This window comes from Chionomys nivalis, chromosome 20 (genome assembly GCF_950005125.1).
Source record: "Chionomys nivalis chromosome 20, mChiNiv1.1, whole genome shotgun sequence".
NCBI lineage: Eukaryota > Metazoa > Chordata > Mammalia > Rodentia > Cricetidae > Chionomys > Chionomys nivalis.
In genome coordinates, this window is record NC_080105.1 from 57,576,929 (window position 1) to 57,596,514 (window position 19,586).

Below are 19,586 nucleotides of genomic sequence, written 5' to 3' on the forward strand. Positions count from 1 at the left end.
TATTCTGCTACACTCATAGATTGATGTGAGAGTGAATATAATTAGTCTTAATAAATAAAAACTTGGAGTCAACTATCAAGGGTGAAAGCTAAAAGATCAGAGAAGATGAGCAGCCAGCTACTAGAGACTTCCTACCTCTCTGAAATCCTCAGACCAAGTGGGGGCGGAGAATCCTGTCTCTCAGAATCCTCAGACTAAATGAGATGGTCAAATCCTCAGACTGAATGGGTGCTGAGATTCTTTTTCCACTTCCCTAGCGCTGGGATCAAAGGCTTGAGCCTCCCATGTGCTTGGATCAAAGGCATGAGATGCCAAGTGCTGGGTTCAAAGGTGTGAGCCACCACTGTCTGGCTCTGTTTCTCTTTAGACTGCTTCAATCTTTTTAGACTGGCCTAGGGAGGCCTTAAACTCCTGATCTTCCTGCTTCTGCCTCCCAAGTGCTAGGATTAATGGTGTGTGCCACCACTGCTTAACCTCTATGGTTATCTAGTGACTAGCTCCATCCTCTGATCTCCAGGCAAGCTTTATTTGTCAGAACACAAAATATCATGCAACATTGGTACCTAGCCCAATTATCATCAGAGAGGCTTCATACACCGATGGATAGAAACAGATACAGAGACCCACAGCCAAACGTTAGGCTGAGCTAAGGGAATTCTGCTGAAGAAGGGTTGTAAGAGCCAGAGAGGTCAAATAAAGAAACTGCCTTGGCCTTTTGATAGGACAGCAGCTTAGATAGGCGGAGCAGACTAAACAGAATGCTGGGAGAAAGAAAGCAGAGCCAGGCAGATGCCATGGCTCTCCTCTCTGAGATGGACGTAGGTTAGACTCATCCCGGTAAGTCACAGTCACGTGGTGATACACAGATTTAATAGAAATGGGTTCATTAAGATGTGAGAGTTAGCCAAGAAGAGGCTAGATATAATGGACCGGGCAGTGTTTAAATTAATACAATTTCCATGTTGTTATTTCAAGAATAAACTAGCCAGGTGGCGGGGATGGGGCCTGCTGCACCTCATTACAACAGCTGTCTAAGACTCTTCTGTTGGCTTTCGTGACCCTATTTCCCACATTGGTTGCCTTGCCCAGTCTTAATACAAGAGGAGGTGAATAGTCTTATTGGAACTTGATATGACAGGTTTTGATGACATCCATAGGAGAGTAGAAATGGAGGAGGAGAGGAGGGGGGGCTGCAGAGGGGAGGTGGAGGGAGGGACTGAAAACAGAGGAGGGAGGATGTAAAATAAATAAATTTTAAATAATATAGTGAGTGGTCAGAGGTTTGCAGAAAAGCACCCCAAAACACTTGCACTAGATCCATAGGAATCTGGAGGGTGGACAAGTGCAGGATAGTGTACCCCAAGTGGGGAGGAAAACACCCTGGCACCTCTGCATGAGGCAGAAAGAATGGGAGGGTCTGGAGGGACAGAACTGGTTGCACCAAGGGAAAAAAGCCAGGTCTGCTGCTGCTTTGGGGGTAGACCCCTGCAGTGTCTGCTGCATCTCAGGCCTGGCTCCTCTCAAAGGCCTTGTGTAAGAGCTGAGGAAGAAAGGAGCTTAATAAATATTCACCTGGCAAAAGCTCCTGAGCTTGGAGGTGAGGCTATAAATAGAAAAGCTGTAAGGATTTAGACTGGTGCCCGGCAGGAGAGCTGGGGAGTAGAAGGGCACTCACCATACCTTCTGGCTGAGGCAGCAGCAGGCAGGCCAATGAGCATCCTAGGTAGGGAGGAGTCCAGAGAGGGAGCTAATGCAGAAGACTGTGAGTCTGCATGGGGACCTTGGGAGGACTGCCACGCACCCAAGGGTTAAGCTGAGCAGCAATCTTTGGAACAGGAGTATTTATTATGAAGCTCTAGGCAAGGAGAATTTCTCCCAGTAGGGGGGATTCTTAAGAGCCAGCGCAGTGGGGAAGGCAGAGAGGAACGTGTGAGCGAACTTAGAGAGAGGAAAGAGCAGGCTGGGGTAGGAGAGAACTCGGGTTGGCAAGGGGACCAGCCAAGGGGAAGGAGCTGACTTACCAAAAATCCAAGTTTTGCCCAGGAAAATGGGCACCCAACAAACAGGGGAGTGTTTCTTTAAGAGAAATGATTTAAAAAAGAAAATCCCTGCCAGTTACCTTCTTAACCTGAGATAACCTCAGCTCATGTTTTGGAATGGCACGAGCTGGGACCTGGGTTTCCCTAACACTGGAGCAAACCAAATGGGAGCAGTCTAGGGGACTTAATGTTGAGAGCGCTGTGTGAGGCGGAAACTATGCAAGGATGCGGCTCAGACTCATCACTCCTACTATGACTCTGCAGGAAAATCCCTCTTGGGAAAGGTCACTAGGCCACTCTGGAAAAGCACAGCACTCTCCTTGTCCTGCCAGGCATTAAGAAAAACTAAAAATGCAGAGGGAAGCCCCTGGCATCCTCTCCTACCACCCCCCCCCCCCCCCCCCCCCCGCCACCTCAAGCTCTTGTTTTAGGATTCAGGTATCTCTTACCAGTTCAATGTGATAAGACCCGAATAGGCTTGCTTTGACCTGACATTGGCACCAGGTTCTATCAGGCTTGCTGCATGTAGCCTATGCTGCATGGGGCAGTCTCCTTTAGACCTGTGACAATGCTAATTCTTCCCTCGCAGTGCAGAACGACCACTCACACAGATGGACTCACGGGGGGAGTTCAGTGGTGCAGCACTTGCCTGACATGAGCATACGTGAGGCCCTGGGTTCAGTCCCCAGATGGCAATCCACAGGTGAATGAAAAATTCAACATGGAAAGGTTCAGCTGCCAGTCCGAATCCTCCCACTCTGCAGCCGGGGAGCTGGGCAGAGCTTTCTTTTGCATGTTGGCACAGTCAAAGCTTTGTCTCGTGGTCTTTCAGAGAGGTGTGAGTTTATGGAAAGAGCTCTGTAGATATAGCACCATTGGAAGCTGGCAGGGAGGGCTCCCAGTCGGAGAGACTCAGGAGAGAGAAGCTGGTATCCCTGAAGGAGAAGCATGCCTAAGGGCAAGGCGGCGCCCCAGACTCCCAGGGTCTGCTGGGCTGGGCAGAATTCTAATCAACCCTAAGCACATGTGACCATGGAGAAGTGTGTGGAAAGATTTCAGCAATGCCAGTGACAGGGGGATTGGGAAACCCAACATCAGGAGTTTCCAGGTCCTCATGTCTATGTTATAGCTGGGCCAATCCACACTATGTTGACTGGTTATACCTCTGTGAGAATGTATTACTTCAGAAATCCAAAAATCACAGCCCTTTGGCCCCTGGAACTGGTTAGTATGGAGGAAGCTGAATGGTTCCCTCCTGTCCCGGGTCTAAAAGTTTAGCAAGGGAGCTGACCAACACAACACACACTCAACGGTGTTTCTACAGTGTTTGCCTCATTCGTTTGCTTTAATTGTGTGTGTGTTGCCTAATGAGTCTTTTGTTTGTATATCTTGGTTTCTGATTTTGTGTTTTGTGTATATGAATCACATATATATGTATATATACATATATGTAATATATGTATGTGTGTATTTAAAGAAGAGTGAGAAAGGGCAAAGAGTTAGGTGGGTAGGAAAAAAGTGACCAGAATAAATTGTATGAAAACATTCTCAGTAAACAGCAACAATGCACTTGTGCACTCATACATGCACGCACGCATACATGTATGTATGCATGCATGCATGCATGCGCACGCGCGCACACACACACACACAGTAAGGATCTGCAACTCTACCCCATGATGCCCCTGCTCTTGGGAAGATGACCCATGGAGCACGCTCACCTCTCCAGCAGCAACTCCCCAGAGGGTAGAGTTGGGCGGAAGGGGAATAGGGGAATGTTTGCTTGTCCCCCACTCATAACTCATGGCCCACTCTCTGCCACGCGTGGGGAGAAGCTTTACAGTAGGGAACACCAACACAGGCAGCAGACTGGCCTCTAACGCCATATGTGCCCAACTGGAAGATGGTAGGGATGGCAAAGCTGGGGAGAGACTGTCAGTGTAAACAAGGCTCTCAGACCCAGAAAATACACAGAAAGTTAAGCCCTGCCAGTTTTCTTTTAAATTTAATTAACTGGATCCTCAGTCTCTACCATAAAAGGGGGATCCTTGAACCCAGAACAATGTGGCTGGAACCCAGAACCACATGGCTGGAACCCAGAACCACCTGGCTGGAACCTAGAACCACGTATGATCTTCCAGGCTGTGAGGTCTCTGACATTGCTGCTAGGCTCTCATCTCCTCGGTATTGGGTGGGGTGTGGATCCAGAAGTCCCAAAATAGTGCACAGAGGTGGTATGGTAGCTGACATTCCTTCAGGCAAATAGTTTGTTCACATGACAGGGACAGCAAGGGGAAGGGGTCAAGTCTTCAGCTTTCTGCTTGCAACACCTGGTCTCGATGGAAAGCTGGTAATGCCAGTCATTTGGCAAAAGGGACGAAGGTCAGGCAGATCAGCAAAGCGAAGAAAGTAAAAGCCAGAACAGCAGCAAGAAGAAACTAGAACGGCGGTGGACTGGGGCCTTCTCAAATGCCTTGCTCACTGGAGAACTCATTGCTAATGTGCCCACATTGCAGAGAGAGCCCACTCTTGGGAACAGATCACCAAAGTACAGGACACCCGGCACAGAGGGCTCAGGGTTCACAACAGAGCCCAGGGGCATGGTGGGTGCCACCTGCCCACACTACAATCATTCTGAGGGTTTGGATAATAAATGGGAAATCTCTATGGGGATTGCAAACCAGATTAAAACCTCCACCAGGCTGCTGAGGTTGTTTTCTCTGATAGCCTTGGTGGCTTAGACGCACCAATGGTTGACAGGCAGGTCCATATAATCCCTTGAGTCTCAAGCGCATGGATTTGTGGGTCTATACTTCCATCAACCCACGGCAGTGATTGCCACAGACAGGATATCCGTCACCCAGAAGACAAGCATTGATGACGAGAGTGACAACTGAATCATCCATGTTGGGCTCACTCACATTTTACCCAGAGCTACTGAAAGAGATCCCCAAATGGCCAATGGATGCTGGAGTTTCCTTTCTCATGAGGCACCTCAAGGAGTCCACTGTGACGAATCCCAAGGGGACCGACGTACACCTGAGACTCCCAAAGTAGAAATGCTACCAACCCCAGCGTCTCTGAGAGTTGACACACCCAGAGTGAAAATTTACACAGTGTGGATTCATGCACAATGTTATACACTACCATGTAAAATACCTTCTTGTTATGTGTACTTTGTACTGTGTGAACTCTGCACACATAACACATACATGGATTTCAGGTTTGTGTTGGGTCCTAGCCCCAGGATATGACATTAGGTATACGCAAGTATTCCAAAATACAGAGAACTACCTAAGCTGTTTTATGTTCATCAATAACTAGACACAGAAAGAACAAAGAAGCTCTCCTGGCATGGGTGAAGTTAAACATGCCTCCGGCAACGCTGAAGCAGGTGTGGGCAGCCCGTTTATATTGAGTTTCATGGTCTGAGTTGAGAGGATTACTGACCAGGTCTCTTCCTCAGGGAACAGGCTCCACCAAGATAGGAACTCAAATCACTGGATTCAGAGTCCAGAGCATTAACCATCACACCAGAGGCAGAGGCAATTGGATCTCTGTGAGGTGGGGGTTACACAGTGAGACTATGTGTAAAAAAAATAAAATAAAAATAGCAAGTCAAACAAATCTGTCCTTTCCCTGAAGCCCGATGCTGACTTGAAAACACGCGGCAGCATCCCTTTCTAAGTTCTCCGGGTGTGGCTCCCACTCTGGCCTCCAGTCAGAGGGCAGATATTCTCTCACCCCGCCCCTTTCTCTCTCGTCCTCCTAGGATACTCTGCTCTTGCCCAGTGTGCCAGGCATGTTCATGTGTGAACTGGGGATTAACTCACAGGGTCTGGTTAAACACTTAAAACGGAAAGGGAGGAGAGCACTCTGAACAGAAACATGCATTTCTCTAGGATGAAGCCGAGTGTTGTCTGTGGAACCCAGACACCATCCCCATGGGATGGGGGATTCTCAGCACCTCTGTTTGCGAGGAAAGCCCGCATCAGTGTCCCTAGGGTTGGGGAGATGGACCCAGTGGGTAAAGCCCTGTTGTGCCAGCATAGGTCCCCGAGTTCAAATATCCAGCACCCGTGTAAACATCCGGATGTGGCAGTATGTGCCTGTAGTTCCAGTGCTCAGAGACGGGAGGGACCCAGGGACTCCCTGCCAGTCAGTCTGTCCAGTCAGTGAGTTCCAGTGTGAGACCCTGCCTCAAAAACACAAGGAAGAGCTACTGAACCACAGAGAAGAGGCTCCATAAGCAGCATCCAGCGGCAACACAGGCTTCTGGTGGAGAGCGATGGGGGAAGACACTCGATGTTGACCTCTGGCAAACACACATGTAGCCCCCTCCCCCCCCACACACACACAGAGAGAGAGAGAGAGAGAGAGAGAGAGAGAGAGAGAGAGAGAGAGAGAGAGAAACTGAATCCATGCAGTTTAGACAGTGCTTTGGAACCAGAGAGCCACAAGCATATTTTGGATAAACAAATCAATCTTGCCCCTCCTAACAATTTCTCTCCGTCTATTTAAGGTCTCGAGGCAAACAGCAGCCCTGACTATGATGGCTACTTTATCATTATTGTGCCTGACATGAACCTGCGATACTGGAAGTCCTGGAAGGAGCTACGTGTTCTGAGGCCGCGTAGAAGAATAATCTCATTATCTATTAAATGAAACGTGTTCTCCAAAGTTGTCACCGAGGGCTCCTAAGATGTTTTTAATCACACAGACATGGAAACAGCACTCTGATTCCCAGATGGGTCAGATTGCCATGCTTTCTAATGATCATCTAATTAAGCAGGTGGTTTGATGGCCTCCCAACGCCATATACGGAGCACAAAGGCTTCTTCCCCTACCCCTAAATTAGAGCAAGGACTTCCACCTGGGTGAGAGCATGGTGGAGAACCCCCACCAGGCATTAAGGCTGGCAGTGGAATTACTGCTGCTAATTGGGGCTGTCTGTGCTGGTGCGGCACGTAAGCGGGTGGATGGTTCTCTGCTAGGGCTGAGGTCAAGTGATGCGGACGGATGTGGCAGGGAGATGGGAGTGGGGTGGGGGATCAGAGTGCTGTGAACAGTAAGTGAGCCTGAGTCCATGGATCAGCAACTGTGGGTGGCATCTCCCTGAGGACTGAAGGTGATTTATCTATTAAAAGTCTTGGGGGACGCTGTTACTAGACACACATAAAGGTAGCTAAATAATAAGGGACAAAGTCAATTCTCAAAAACTAAGGTTGTAGAAGATGAGGTTCCCTCAGGCTGGATCTGCAGCTGAGCATCGGTTATTTTCCCCGAGGGATGTGCAAACTTTCTGGAGGATCACGGTGAGTTGTCCATGTGTCCTGTGTCCCCATGAGACCCAGCTTATGCTGCCTACCAGGAGATGAAAGCTGAAAACTGACGCTGGGAAGAGTTATGGGGTCATAGATGCAACTCGAATAGCAGCACCCAGCTACAGCTTGGGCTTCTGTCTCCACAGGCTCGTGAGCTTGAAGCACCTGCCCTCAGGTGGTGGTGGAGTTAGGGAGGCAGAGATGGAGACAGAACCATGATGGATGAAGTGGGTTGCTGGGACCTGGGCTCTGAGGGTAATAACCAGGTCCTACTTCTGGACCCCATCATGTCACCAAGCAGCCTTGCACGCCTAAGGCCACAGCTCTGTGCCACCATTCTGCTCTGTCGATAGAGCCCAGGTGAACCCTTCTCTCTTAAGCTGTTTCTTGTCATGTGTTCTGTGATAGGAATCAGGTCTGTAATTAACAAGTCCTGATACCTGGTTTCCAGACAAGCATGCTCGGCCTTGGCTTCCATCTACTGCCAGGCCAAGGTTTGTTCCTTTGCTTTTTTGCACACAGAGGGAAAATGATAAAAACCAAAGTCCCCAATGGACACAGTGTCCCCTGAAACACTCCCCTGTGTGGACATTTCTTTGGAGGATTATGGTTGATCACAAGACCTGGTTTGGGGTATGAAAAAGCTCTTTTGGTGTTTTTTGTTTGCTTGTTTGTTGCTGTTTTGAAGAGACTTTGGGTAGAACATAGGTTCTCAGATGCCATGGTACAGTGTGGGCTATGTGAACCAGTGGGGTGTCGGCTGCCAGCCCCACTCTCTGCCTGGCTGTGAGCACTGTGTTGGGAGGAACGTGAATCCTGCTCTCCTGTGTCCTCTTACCACAGTTCACAGACAGACACAGCACAGGGTAACAACAAGCAGACTGAAGATTTCAAAGACAAATGAGGCTGTCACAGCTAGAATCCAAGACACTCTGGCATAGTGAAGGAAGGTGAGTGTGACCCACTCCAGATATAAAGCCCCAGACAATGTGACACTGTCTGGTCATCTCTGAGACTGTGGAGTTTTTCTAGGCCGCTTGTATAAAGGATTACAGTCAGGAACAGGTAATTACACTGGAAAGTAATTATAAATCAGACCTGTCTCCCGATGCTTTGAGTACAGCGAGAGCTTAACATTGGTGTCTCTGCAGGGCAAAGTAGTTCTTGATTCCTCTTTTCAATCGTTTGCTTCTGAGTCTCTCTCTCTCTCTCTCTCTCTCTCTCTCTCCCTCTCTCTCTCTCTCTGTGTGTGTGTGTATATATATATTCACGTCTGCATGTGTGTGACCCTGCATCTGGAGGTCCTAGGCTGAGGTTGAGAATCATCCTTGGCCATTCTTCTACCAATCATATTAATTGACACGGGGTCTCACACACAAACACAGAGATCATTGGTATGGCTAATACTGCTAGCCAGTTTACTCTAGGGTTCCCTGTTTCTGCCTTTGGAGGCTGAAGTTACAAGTGGGCCACCACTCCTACTAGGCATGTATTTGAATTGCTGGGGATAAGAATTCTAGTCCTCTGTCTTTCTTAAATGGCAAGTTGGGGAGGAAAGGGTTTATCTGGCTCACACATCCACATTTTAGTCCATCACTGAAGGAAGTCAGGACAGGAATTCAAACAGGGCAGGAACAACCTGGACTCAGGAACTGATGCGAAGAACATGGAGGGGTGCTGCTTACTGACTTGTTCCTCATGGCTTCCTCAGTCTGTTTTCTTATAGAACCCAGAACTGCCAGCCCAGGGATGGCACCACCCACCATGGGCTGGGCCTTTCCCCCTTGGTCACTAATTCAGAAATTGCCCTATAGTTGGATTTACGGAGACGTTGTTTTCAACTGACGTTCCCTCCTTTCAGATGACTCTAGCTTGTGTTAAGGTGACATAAGACAATCCAGGACATCCTCACACTTGCCCAGCAAACACTTTAACTGCCAAGTCATCTCGCAGCCCTTGCATGAGGTGTATCTTATCCTGTACATCCCTTCTGGCTATCCCTGCACAGAGGAATGAAACACTGGAAAGTGTGGTACAGCAACAATGAGGTGCAGATCATTAGAGCTCTCTCTCTCTCTCTCATTGCTGAGTGGCTTGCAGAATGGAGCACCAGGGCTCTCCTGTGAGCCCCCAGTGGCACTTTACTTTATAATCCAGAGGAGAGGTGCACCATACACAATAGCTGCTTGCTTTAACAGGTTGACAGTATGAAAAAATTTGCTGGTTATGAAAGGCAGCCCTCCTCTGAAAACACTGTGTTATTTCTGGAGTTTTCGGTAGCAGGTTATCCTGCTGACAGTACATTCCAAGCCTAATGGCCTCTTGGTTATGTTTGGCTCATCTGAAAAGATGCCCTGTTTTTGCCAGGTGCACAGCCCTCGACAGACGGACATGCTAGCGACTGTAGGTTTACAGACGATGGGAGAAGGCAGCGTCCCTAGGTCATTCACTCAACTCAAAGCTGAGTTTTACACCACACTCAGCTAAATATTTTATTCTGTAACCTTCTGCTTGGTTTTGCTCCATGGCATCATGGAACTGTGATGTGACAAGAGCAACTGGGACACCATTATTAGGAGTGGGGTGGCTTTACCGTTTTCTCAACAGATGACTGTGGTGGGAGGCAGACAGTCTGAGGTTGGTTCTTGGTTAGTCTCGTTTCTCACTTTGCTGTCAGTGATGACTTCATCTGTGTCCACAATGTTTAGCAAACAGTGAAGTCCCATCTTCCTTGTCACTGCTCATCTAGTTTCTGGGGGTCCTCAACAGATATGTGACATCTACTCACAAGATGGCATCTTACGTCATCATCCCTACAAGGAGCCAGTTGCCCTACAGGCAAGATTGTTGGTGAGCACACCTATGATGGAGCATCGATACGGCTTGCCATCGGTCGTCAGAACTCTGCTCCTGTGTTAGATTTTCTTCCTTTGTTGTGACCAAATTCCTGGGAGGAAGCCACTTCCAGGAGGGGATGTTTATGTTGACATCACAGTTCTGATACAGTCCATGAGAGCGGCCAAGGCAGGGTGGTGGGGCCAGCTCCTGCCTGTCAAGGCGTGAGGATGCTTTCTTACACATCCCTGGATCCCTGTCAAAGCGGGAGGATGCTTTCTTACACATCCCTGGATCTGGAAGCTGAAAAAGGAGGCCGACTTCTCAGATCCTTTCTCCTCTCACTGAATCCCGAGCCTCGACCTGTGGGAGGGTGCTGCCTACAGCCAAGGAAGTTCTTCCCCTTAGTTAACTCTCTGGAAACACCTTACAGCCATCCCCAAATGCACGCTTCACTAATGTCCCAGGTGTTCCTTAATCCAGTCAAATGAGCAATCCAAATTACACACCACAGCTCCATCCCTTGCCAACTTGACATCCATACATTTCTCTCTCAACAGTGACAGTCCCCAGTCAGAATACTGGAAAGGCCCAAGACAAAAGGGATACAGAGAATGGGGACCCAGGTCACGGAATCTGATGAACAGTCCTGACCCCATCTTTTGTGCAGGACCCTACTGCAGCACAGTGGACTTTGGGGATCAGGGCTGCATAGAGAACAAGAACAGCATTCTAGAACAATCTCCCAGCCACGAACCTGCTCCCGGATGTCTCCTTGGATTGCAGACAAAAAAGCAATACGTTTTATCTGCAGCTTTCCACATCTGTCCCCGGTAATGAGTTTGTGTCTGACTTCAGAACAGAATTGTTTTCTCAGGGAGGGTCTTGGTATCACTATTTTTAATGTTAATTGTTTTCAGATATTGAATGGTAGGGTTTGGGAGAAAACAGCTATGCATCTGGCTCCTGACTGTAAGATGTTAGATTTTGTGATTGGGGGGGAAATCTCTTAATCCTGAAAGCCTCAGCTTGCTTCTCAGTAAACAGGAAGGCAACACCTGCTTCTCTCCCTCACAGAGAAAGGGAGTCAGAGCTCTGATCAATAGGAGGGAGTCGCAGGTAACTGGCAGCTGCTGTGCTGTGGATGAACGCTGTCACTTCCACAGCCTGTGTGGGAGTCTGCTCGCCACAGCATGGCCACCACCACAGCACCGCTTCTCCGGCTTCCGGGGCTTTGTGCTCTGTTGTGGGAGTTGCCTAGTTTTTAAGGGGAAGAGGAAAGAAATGGGCACACCAAAGCTTCACCAGGAAGCTGAGAAGTAGCTTCTGCATGGAAACCCGACATCTCTCTAGGCCTCAGTAGTGGGAGCTGTCTGCTGCCCTCTCCCTGCCTTCCCCTGCATCCAAGCTACATTCACCTCTCCCAGGCCACTGCTATTCTCTGACAGATGATATTTGTGAAGTCCCTCCACAAACAAGGTACACACAAGGAAGCCAGGGGGTTCCAGGGACAGTTGAATTCAGCCAAGGGTCCCAAGTGCCTCAGGACCTCACGTTAGAGATTTGTTCCACTACTGGGGTTTCTCTCGCTGAATTGGGAATCCTATAGTCTGGGAGAAGGCGGGGCGGGGACAGGAGGTTTGGTCATTTATTGTTTTGTATTTCTAGTAACAAGCCGTGCACGTAAGAGTTATTGGGTAGCTGTAATGGGATCCATTCTACAAGTCTGTCTGCAAAGCCTGACTGTATGTTTGCATAATCCTGGCTGTATGTCTGTCAGCACAAGCCTGGCTATATGTCTGTCTGCAAAGCTTGGCTGCATGTTTGTCTGCACAATTCTGGCTGTATGTCTGTCAGCACAAGCCTGGCTGTACAATTTGCTTATATGAATTATTGGGTATTTGGAGAGGAAAATTATAGTACTTTTGGGGAGATAAAAGTCAAACTATGAGCACCTAGGCATTTAAAAAACTTTCCCAAATATTACAGAGGACAAAGAGCTCTGCCCTTTGCCTGGGTAAATTTGGCTACTGATCAATTTATTAAAAGCCAAACAACATTTCTTAGCATCATTGACTAAAGTATGATTTTTCCAGACATTGGAGAATTAGAAACACTCAACTGTATAGCCACACCTCCCTCACACAGATACTTTTGTTTGATGCAGAGGGCCAAGCAATTAGTGAATTAGTCCCATCTGCCAAAGAGCCAAGGTGCACCACAGCCCATGTGCTTGAGGAGGTCACAGAGCCGGTGAGAGAACGTTTGCCCAGTTCCTTTTGTGCACAGGCCTTACAACTTTGTTGTAAGCAGAAACACCAGTTTTCTCCGGGATGCCAATCGAGTTTTTCCTCATTTGTACCCGGGGGACAATTTTATGTTGATTTGAGATGGCTCCGGAATGCAAGGGAATGTCTGTGCTCCTAAATGTTTGTAATCTTCTGTGTTAGTGGAGGCTGTAGATGGCGCAGGTCAGGGGGGAGACTCGCGGCGCAGCGGCTAACCATGCGCTGGTTCTGTCTACACCTTTGATAATAGCCATGCGCCTTAGGGATACCTTTGACCTGCTCCTGGGAGCAGGCACACACTCAAGCACATTATGACAGAGGATGACATTTGGAGCAGAGGGGAAACTGAGCAGCTGTGGACCACAACACAAGATCTGCCCACGGGCGAGAGGCGTAGGCGATGCCGCCTATTATTTGAGGTCAAGATTTGCATAAGTGCTGCCATCTCATCTGAATAGATCAGAGTTAAGGGATGATCCTGTTATAATTTCTGCACGAATGCCATCAGCAGAGAACAGGTATTTCCAAACAGGGAGCTTATATGAGAAGGCATGGGTCCCTGCTGGGAAGTCAGGAAGGCTTCTCGCTGCTAACCAATGTCCAGGTGTTTGCACTGTACCTGGCATAGAAGCCTTGAACCCTCACCAACACTGACTCAAGATGCCACTGCCTCTGTCTCTGAGCAGAAGATGAGATGAAAATTCTTTAACTTTGGTCTTTCCCATTTAGCATGGTTTGGATGTAATATTTAGAAAAACATAAAGAAGGGCTGTATATATCACCCATCAATTCCAGGGAACATCACCAAAACTGGACAGAGGATCTTGCTGGGTGCGTTTTGGTGGCATACAAGCCGTGAGCACTGCGGTGCTTATGCAATGAACAGTGAACCCCGGATTCCAGAGTCAGCATTGCTGGGGGCAGTCGGCACCATTTCTAGTGCAGATGGGATGCAGGGATGGCTCTGTCTGAGATAAAGGAACTAAGAATATATCTTTTCCCTTGAAGAATGTATAGATGAGATATTTATAAATATTAACAGAGATTTGTCCCTGGCATATACTTCCAGCTCACCTAGTGGTGGGGAGTGGCGTGGGCAGAAGAGAGACAAATAATACAGAAACAGAGCTTTCTCTGCAACCCTGTAACCCGTTCCCTTTGGTCCATTCAAAATCACCTACAGGCAAACTTTAAAGTCATTTAAAGTCTAAGACAAACTACATTCTGAGATAAAAAGCACCCTTCTATGAAACTTAATTATAAAATACAGACTTCCAAACCCAAAATATTCTTATCTGGGATGTTTGCATAATCAAATAGAATGTCTGAGATTTAGAGCCATTTCCACTTGGCTTACGCTAACCTTCAGTGAAAGTGCCAACTCTAAGAAATACCTACATGACGATGTCTTTCTAGCTACGTCTCTGTGCATGTCATCTACTCTACTTGAGGCTGATTTTTCATCAGTAAAGACTCAACCCACCTACTGAACACAAGACAGGCTGTACAGTCAGTCATCTTTGGTACGCTCTGGGTTCACAGGGTCAGAAAATAATGAAATGAGTGCTTTTTAAAGGAATAGTTCATGAATAAGATTCATCTTCGTTCTGCGTGGCTCCCTTCCACTTCCCCCGCTGAGACTTTCACAATATGGCTATTTCCATGGATACCCCATCTTCCTGACCCTTTCCAGTGGGCCAAGCCTCACAAAGAGCACAAGGTCTGAACTACCACTCAGAGCAATGGCGCCTCCTAGTGGCCCGGCCGAGCCTCGCTCGCCACTTGACCGAGGCCTCACGTTGTCAAAGGAAGCAACGGTCAAACCATGAGATGAAAGACATATGTCAAGCAGCTGATACTTTAACCCTAGTAGAGCAAAGACAGATAGTGGTCCAGCCGTTTCCGCCTCAAGGGCCGAATGGCGAAATGCCATTTCTACTTGGAATCTGAAAAGTGCAGATTGGGCATTTGTGAGTTTCCTCCCACCAGGCTCTATGACTGTTGCTTGCTGCAGCTCAGTGACAAAAATGTATATTTCACCCTCCACCCTGACCTTTTCTTAAAGAATTGTGGGAAGAACTGTTCTAGACAGATCCACTGTCCTCCTGTCAGGCTTCGCCTCCCTTTGCCCTAGGTACCTGAGAATACAGTGTGGGAGTAGCAGGCTGCTGACACAGTGCCTGGAGCCCTCGCTCCTGCCACTAAGTGCGGCCATTGCTTTCGGTCCTGCGCATGTGCCTATTTTTTCCTCCAGTTCTGCATCCTATACTATTAGAACTGACAAGATTCTTCAGCTTTCAAAAACAATCCATGCCTGTGATCCCAGCACTCTGGAGACTGAGGCAGGAGGATTGCCACAAGTTGGAGGTTGTGCTTAGGGTACATATTGAGACTCTATCTAAAAAACAAACAAACAAACAAAAAACGAGAAGCAAACTATTTTTTTTTGTTTTGGTTTTTTGTTTGTTTTTTCAAGACAGGGTTTCTCTGTAGCTTTGGAGCCTGTCCTGGAACTAGCTCTTGTAGATCAGGCTGGCCTCGAACTCACAGAGATCCGCCTGCTTCTGCTTCCCGAGTGCTGGGATTAAAGGCGTGCGCCACCACCGCCCAGCTGAAGCAAACTATTTTTAATGAATGAGGTTGCTCACAATGTCTAGAACGGTCATGGGGTAGAATTGCACACCAGAGAACCTCACTGCTGTTCACGATTTCTCACATCTGAACTCACAATATCCACAATGAGGAATTTACTGACATTTAATGTCCTCAAGGTCACCATGCCCCAAAGCCAGAGGAACACTGTGAACTATGCTGCCGAGTGTGCAGAGCCCTCTCCACACTTCACAGCTATCCAGGAATGGATGGAGACCACCACAGATGCCCGCCATGACAGTAAAGTAACCACGCACTATATGAATCAATGTCCAGGCGATTTTAGGTATAAAAACGCCTTTCAGTCTAAAGAGGCCCGGGGAAGATGGCTGAGAATGTGGAAGGAAGCGATCCCTTGGGTACACCGTGAATAATAGCTGGCAGACCCTGCAATAGAAAGTGTATTTACTCCGCTAAGGATGAACCCTTGTAAGCCTTAATAATCACGTAAGCTGCTCCAGCACATGACAGGGGCATTAAATCCCTCCCTTCCACATCTTACCCATAACCCCTTTCACATTCTCCGAGATCAGCCTGCTCTATCTCATGAGAGCATGTCAGACAAGCGTGTAAGCCCGTTTCCCTCACAGGCCAGAGAGAATTCCCTCATGCTCAAGTGAGTTGTTGAGAACTCCTACATCAGGGCAGGGAGGATCCCGGCTCCTGTCGCTGGGATTTCAGGTATTACAACAGCAGTCATAAGTGGTCCTAAGGATTTTCCTTTCAAATTAGAATGTATTTTGTGAAAATCCAAAGTAGGAACAGAGATGTGCTATGTGCTACAGCTGCTGTGCGGGTTGATGTACCTGGGGAGGGAAGCAAAGTTACAGGAAGTGTCCACAGGCTTGCTGACACTTGTCTGTACCCTTGAGATGGGACTGCCGGTTCCTCCTCCTCCTCTTCTTTCTTTCTCCTCCTCCTCCTCCTCCTCCTCCTCCTCCTCCTCCTCCTCCTCCTCCTCCTCAATTTATTTCATTATTTATCTACACATACACCTGTGTACCTGTGTGTGCGTGCTTGTGGGAGCCAGAAGAGGGCTTCAGATCCTTTGGGGCTGAAGTTACAGGCTGCTGTGAGCTACCTGATGTGGGTGCTGGAGCAGAACCCACACCCCCAGAAAGAACAGTAAGTGCTTTTAACTGTTGAGCCATCTTTCCAGCCCCACCATCCAGGTTTCTACGTAACAAGCTCTGTCTAGACTTACATGGACTTCACTACTTTTAACAGAAAGGAATTTAGAAGAATCCACCCAGTTCTGACCCATAGGAAGGCACATTCGATGAGACTCTGAAAACTTTTAGTTCTAGCACCAAATAGCAATTTTTGGCGTTATTTAATGCTTTCTTTTTACATCCCATTTTGGTTGTTGTGATAAAATATGACTTGTAGAATTCTAGCAGTTTGCTCTTCCTTACATGTATAATTTCACTTATTAACAGCCTATAATTAGGAATAAATTGTTAGTTAAACAAACAATCAGCCTCACAAGGCATAGCTGGGGAGTGGTTCCTCTTCCTCTTCTCAGAGGTTCCTAGCTTGCCCTACTTTGTTTATATTGCTTTCCACTGTTTCCTAATTTTACTATATAAGGTCCTGCTCTCATATTTATGCTAACATATTTATGCATTCTTCCTTAAAGAAAGAGCAAGTTGATGAGTGCACAGAACACTGTGCTCTGGGTTTAGCTCTAGCCATCAGTCCCTGGGCTTGCCCCTGAGTAAGACTCTTCCCCACTCTGAAATTTCTCATCCAAACAGGCTCAGGTACCCATTGCCTCTGTCCTCAGTGGGATGTGGGGGTCTGGCGGTTACATTTCTCCTTGGGATAGAGAGATGCCTGCCTCATTTCCTCTCCAAAAGACAGAACATTGAGAAGACATTTTGATTTTGTAAAAGAGCATTTATGTGTGTGTATGTATTATATATATATACATACATACATATATATATATATATATATATATATATATATATATATATATATTCCTCTCTATGACTGTTGGATCTTCAAGCACATCACACAGGACACCGAGGATGAACAGATGCGCTGAGCACTGTATCAGAGATTGCCAGAACATTCTCAGAGAATGGCGAAGTTGGCTGCATTCCCCATCTGTGGAACACAGGGTGTTTCTTGCTGCTGGCAGCTGGCTCCAGCTGCAGCAATCTAACTGCCAGCTCCCTGGAGTAGCCAGGAACTGCAGACTGTCCCTTCAGCTGGGCTGCGTCTGAGAAAATAGAAACAGAATGAAGCTTCGCTCTTCCCTGGGCTGGGGATGTTAGAGAAGAAAACCTGACCACCAGGGCCACACCCTGTTAGGGACAAGGGAATAACTGGACAGATGACAATCCCAGATACTGTTGGAACATAAGGACACCAGGGATGGATGGCTAATAGGAAATCAAACACAAATCAGCAACATCAAGCCGGCAACGGATGCCGTGTTCAAGCTATAAGGAAGTGTCGTAGGAAAACAATAACAACGCAGCCGGGCAGGAGCATTTCAAGTTTGCTAGCTCACATCAAGTGCAAATTTGTCACGTCATGTCAGGGCTGACATTGAGAAGTCACAGAAAGATGAGTTCCTACCTTATTGCTACTGGTCGCCTGGGGTCAGTTTCTGGGACACCAGCTCTGACTGGTCCCTCGCTCGGGATGTGGCTTACTCTGTGCACACAGAGGAGCATGCACACACCCACCTACCAGGGTTTCTGCTCACCTTCAGCCTCCCTGATCCTGCGCCCCACTGCGGACCTGCGCAGCACACTCCTTCCCGAGTTGAAGAGGCTGGCCAGCTCATCCAGGGGACTGGACAGCGGCCTGCTGTTGGGTGGGCTGTAAGGGCTCGGAGGGGAGAAGGTGGATGAGGCTTTCCTGAGGTCTGCTCTGACTGTCCTTCCAGGTGAATATGGAGTTTTGACGAAGGAGCTGCAGGGACCCAGTATTGGGGCTGAACTGGGCTTGGGCTGTGTTCTGGGCAGGTCAGAGTTAGTCAACGCTTTAGGTGCCATAACCAAGACAGAATCTGGCGGGAAGGCGAAGTGTGTGGGTGGCCGGCAGGGTGCAGGGACTGGTCCACAGGGTGCAGGAGGTGGTCCTGGGGGTGGCGGTGGCGTGGAAGGTGGTGAGACTCTGCTGGACCCATTAAACACAGCAAAGCCAGGGGATGCCGGCTGGTCACTATCTCCCTTCTGGGCTTTTGAGGACTGCGGTGACAAGGGACTGGAGCCTTCGGATTGCACCGGGTACTTGAGGTTTGTCTCCAAGACTGGCAGTTTCTTCACCTCCAGGGGTGTCAGTGGTGACTCATCAGAAGCTGGGGAGCAGGTCACTGGGGTGGGAGGGAAGACGAGGAGCGGTGGCCTGTGGGGAAGCAGATTTGGGAAAGGTGGAGGGATGTCACACGTGTCCTTCAAGGGCTGGCAGTTCCCTCCGCTAGCCTCCAAGACGATGGCTTTTCGAGTCTCCAAAAACAGAGGAGGTGAGGCAGGCAGGAAGGTGAGCATCCCTGGGCCACAGCCCTCCTCAGGCAAGACATACTTCATCTCCTCGTACACAGACTCGCCCTGGTCGGGGCTGTCCATCTCAGAGCCCGCTGCCCTGGCTGCGTTCCCCACCATCTCTATGTACACAGGCTCGGCATCATCGTCATAGTCCCCCTGTGGCAACGGCAGGTGCAGGGGCAGCTGTGGTGTACACGGTGGCACCGAGTCAGGCCTGGCCCACTGCACACTCAGTGTCCCCGGAGCCTGATGCCTGCCCACATGGCCCATCACACCAGGAGGCCGCGGTCCCCAGATCTCCTCGTAGGAACCACTGAGCTTCGTGTGTGGACTTCTCTTTGGCTTTCGAGGAGGAATTTTCTTCATGGTGCTGTAATCATCGCTGTGGGGTCTGGGTCGTGTCAGAGCTAAGGCAGAAGACAGACATACGAGGGTCAGTCGGCAATGTGTTCCAGAGAAGCCAGGCCTATATGGGGTTGAGCAACCCTGCCCTGAATCATCTTGATTGACACCACCCGTGTCCTCTGAGCAGAAAAGCCTCCTGGCTTGTGTTCTAGGACTCTGAAGGAGGACCTAGATGCCCGAGGCCACTGAGGGAAACTACCTTTGGTCTCGGCACCGAGGCACAGGCTGCACACCACGGAGGATAAGCCACAACAGCCCGCTGAGCGGGAACTTACAGACGCTTTAAAATGAGGCGTCTGATCTCCTGGGTGACAGTGCCCGGAGGTTTGGTGTGTGCAAACAAGTGGCGGTGCAGAACTGTAATTGGACAAGATGCCTAGCCTGTCCTCAGCCTCACAGAGCACAGGAAAACCTTTCCCTCAGAGGCAGGGGACAAGCTAACGGGTGTGAGCAGAGGGTTTCGCTGTGCTCTTGGCAACCTGTGCTCACGCTGTAGTGGAAAGGGCAAAGAGTGTGGTTGGTTTTCTACCTCCATGGCCA

At 48.7% G+C, this 19,586-nt stretch overlaps 1 protein-coding gene across 3 annotated transcripts in view; it reads right to left on the minus strand.

Moving 5' to 3' along the window:
• Myo16 (myosin XVI) overlaps positions 1 to 19,586 on the minus strand; it is a 420,999-nt gene that overhangs the window by 43,675 nt on the left and 357,738 nt on the right. For all 3 annotated transcript variants that reach the window (XM_057752554.1, XM_057752553.1, XM_057752552.1), the window contains one exon: positions 17,858 to 19,048. In XM_057752554.1, coding sequence (XP_057608537.1) covers positions 17,858 to 19,048 — 1,191 coding nt within the window. The remainder of the gene's footprint in view (positions 1 to 17,857; positions 19,049 to 19,586) is intronic.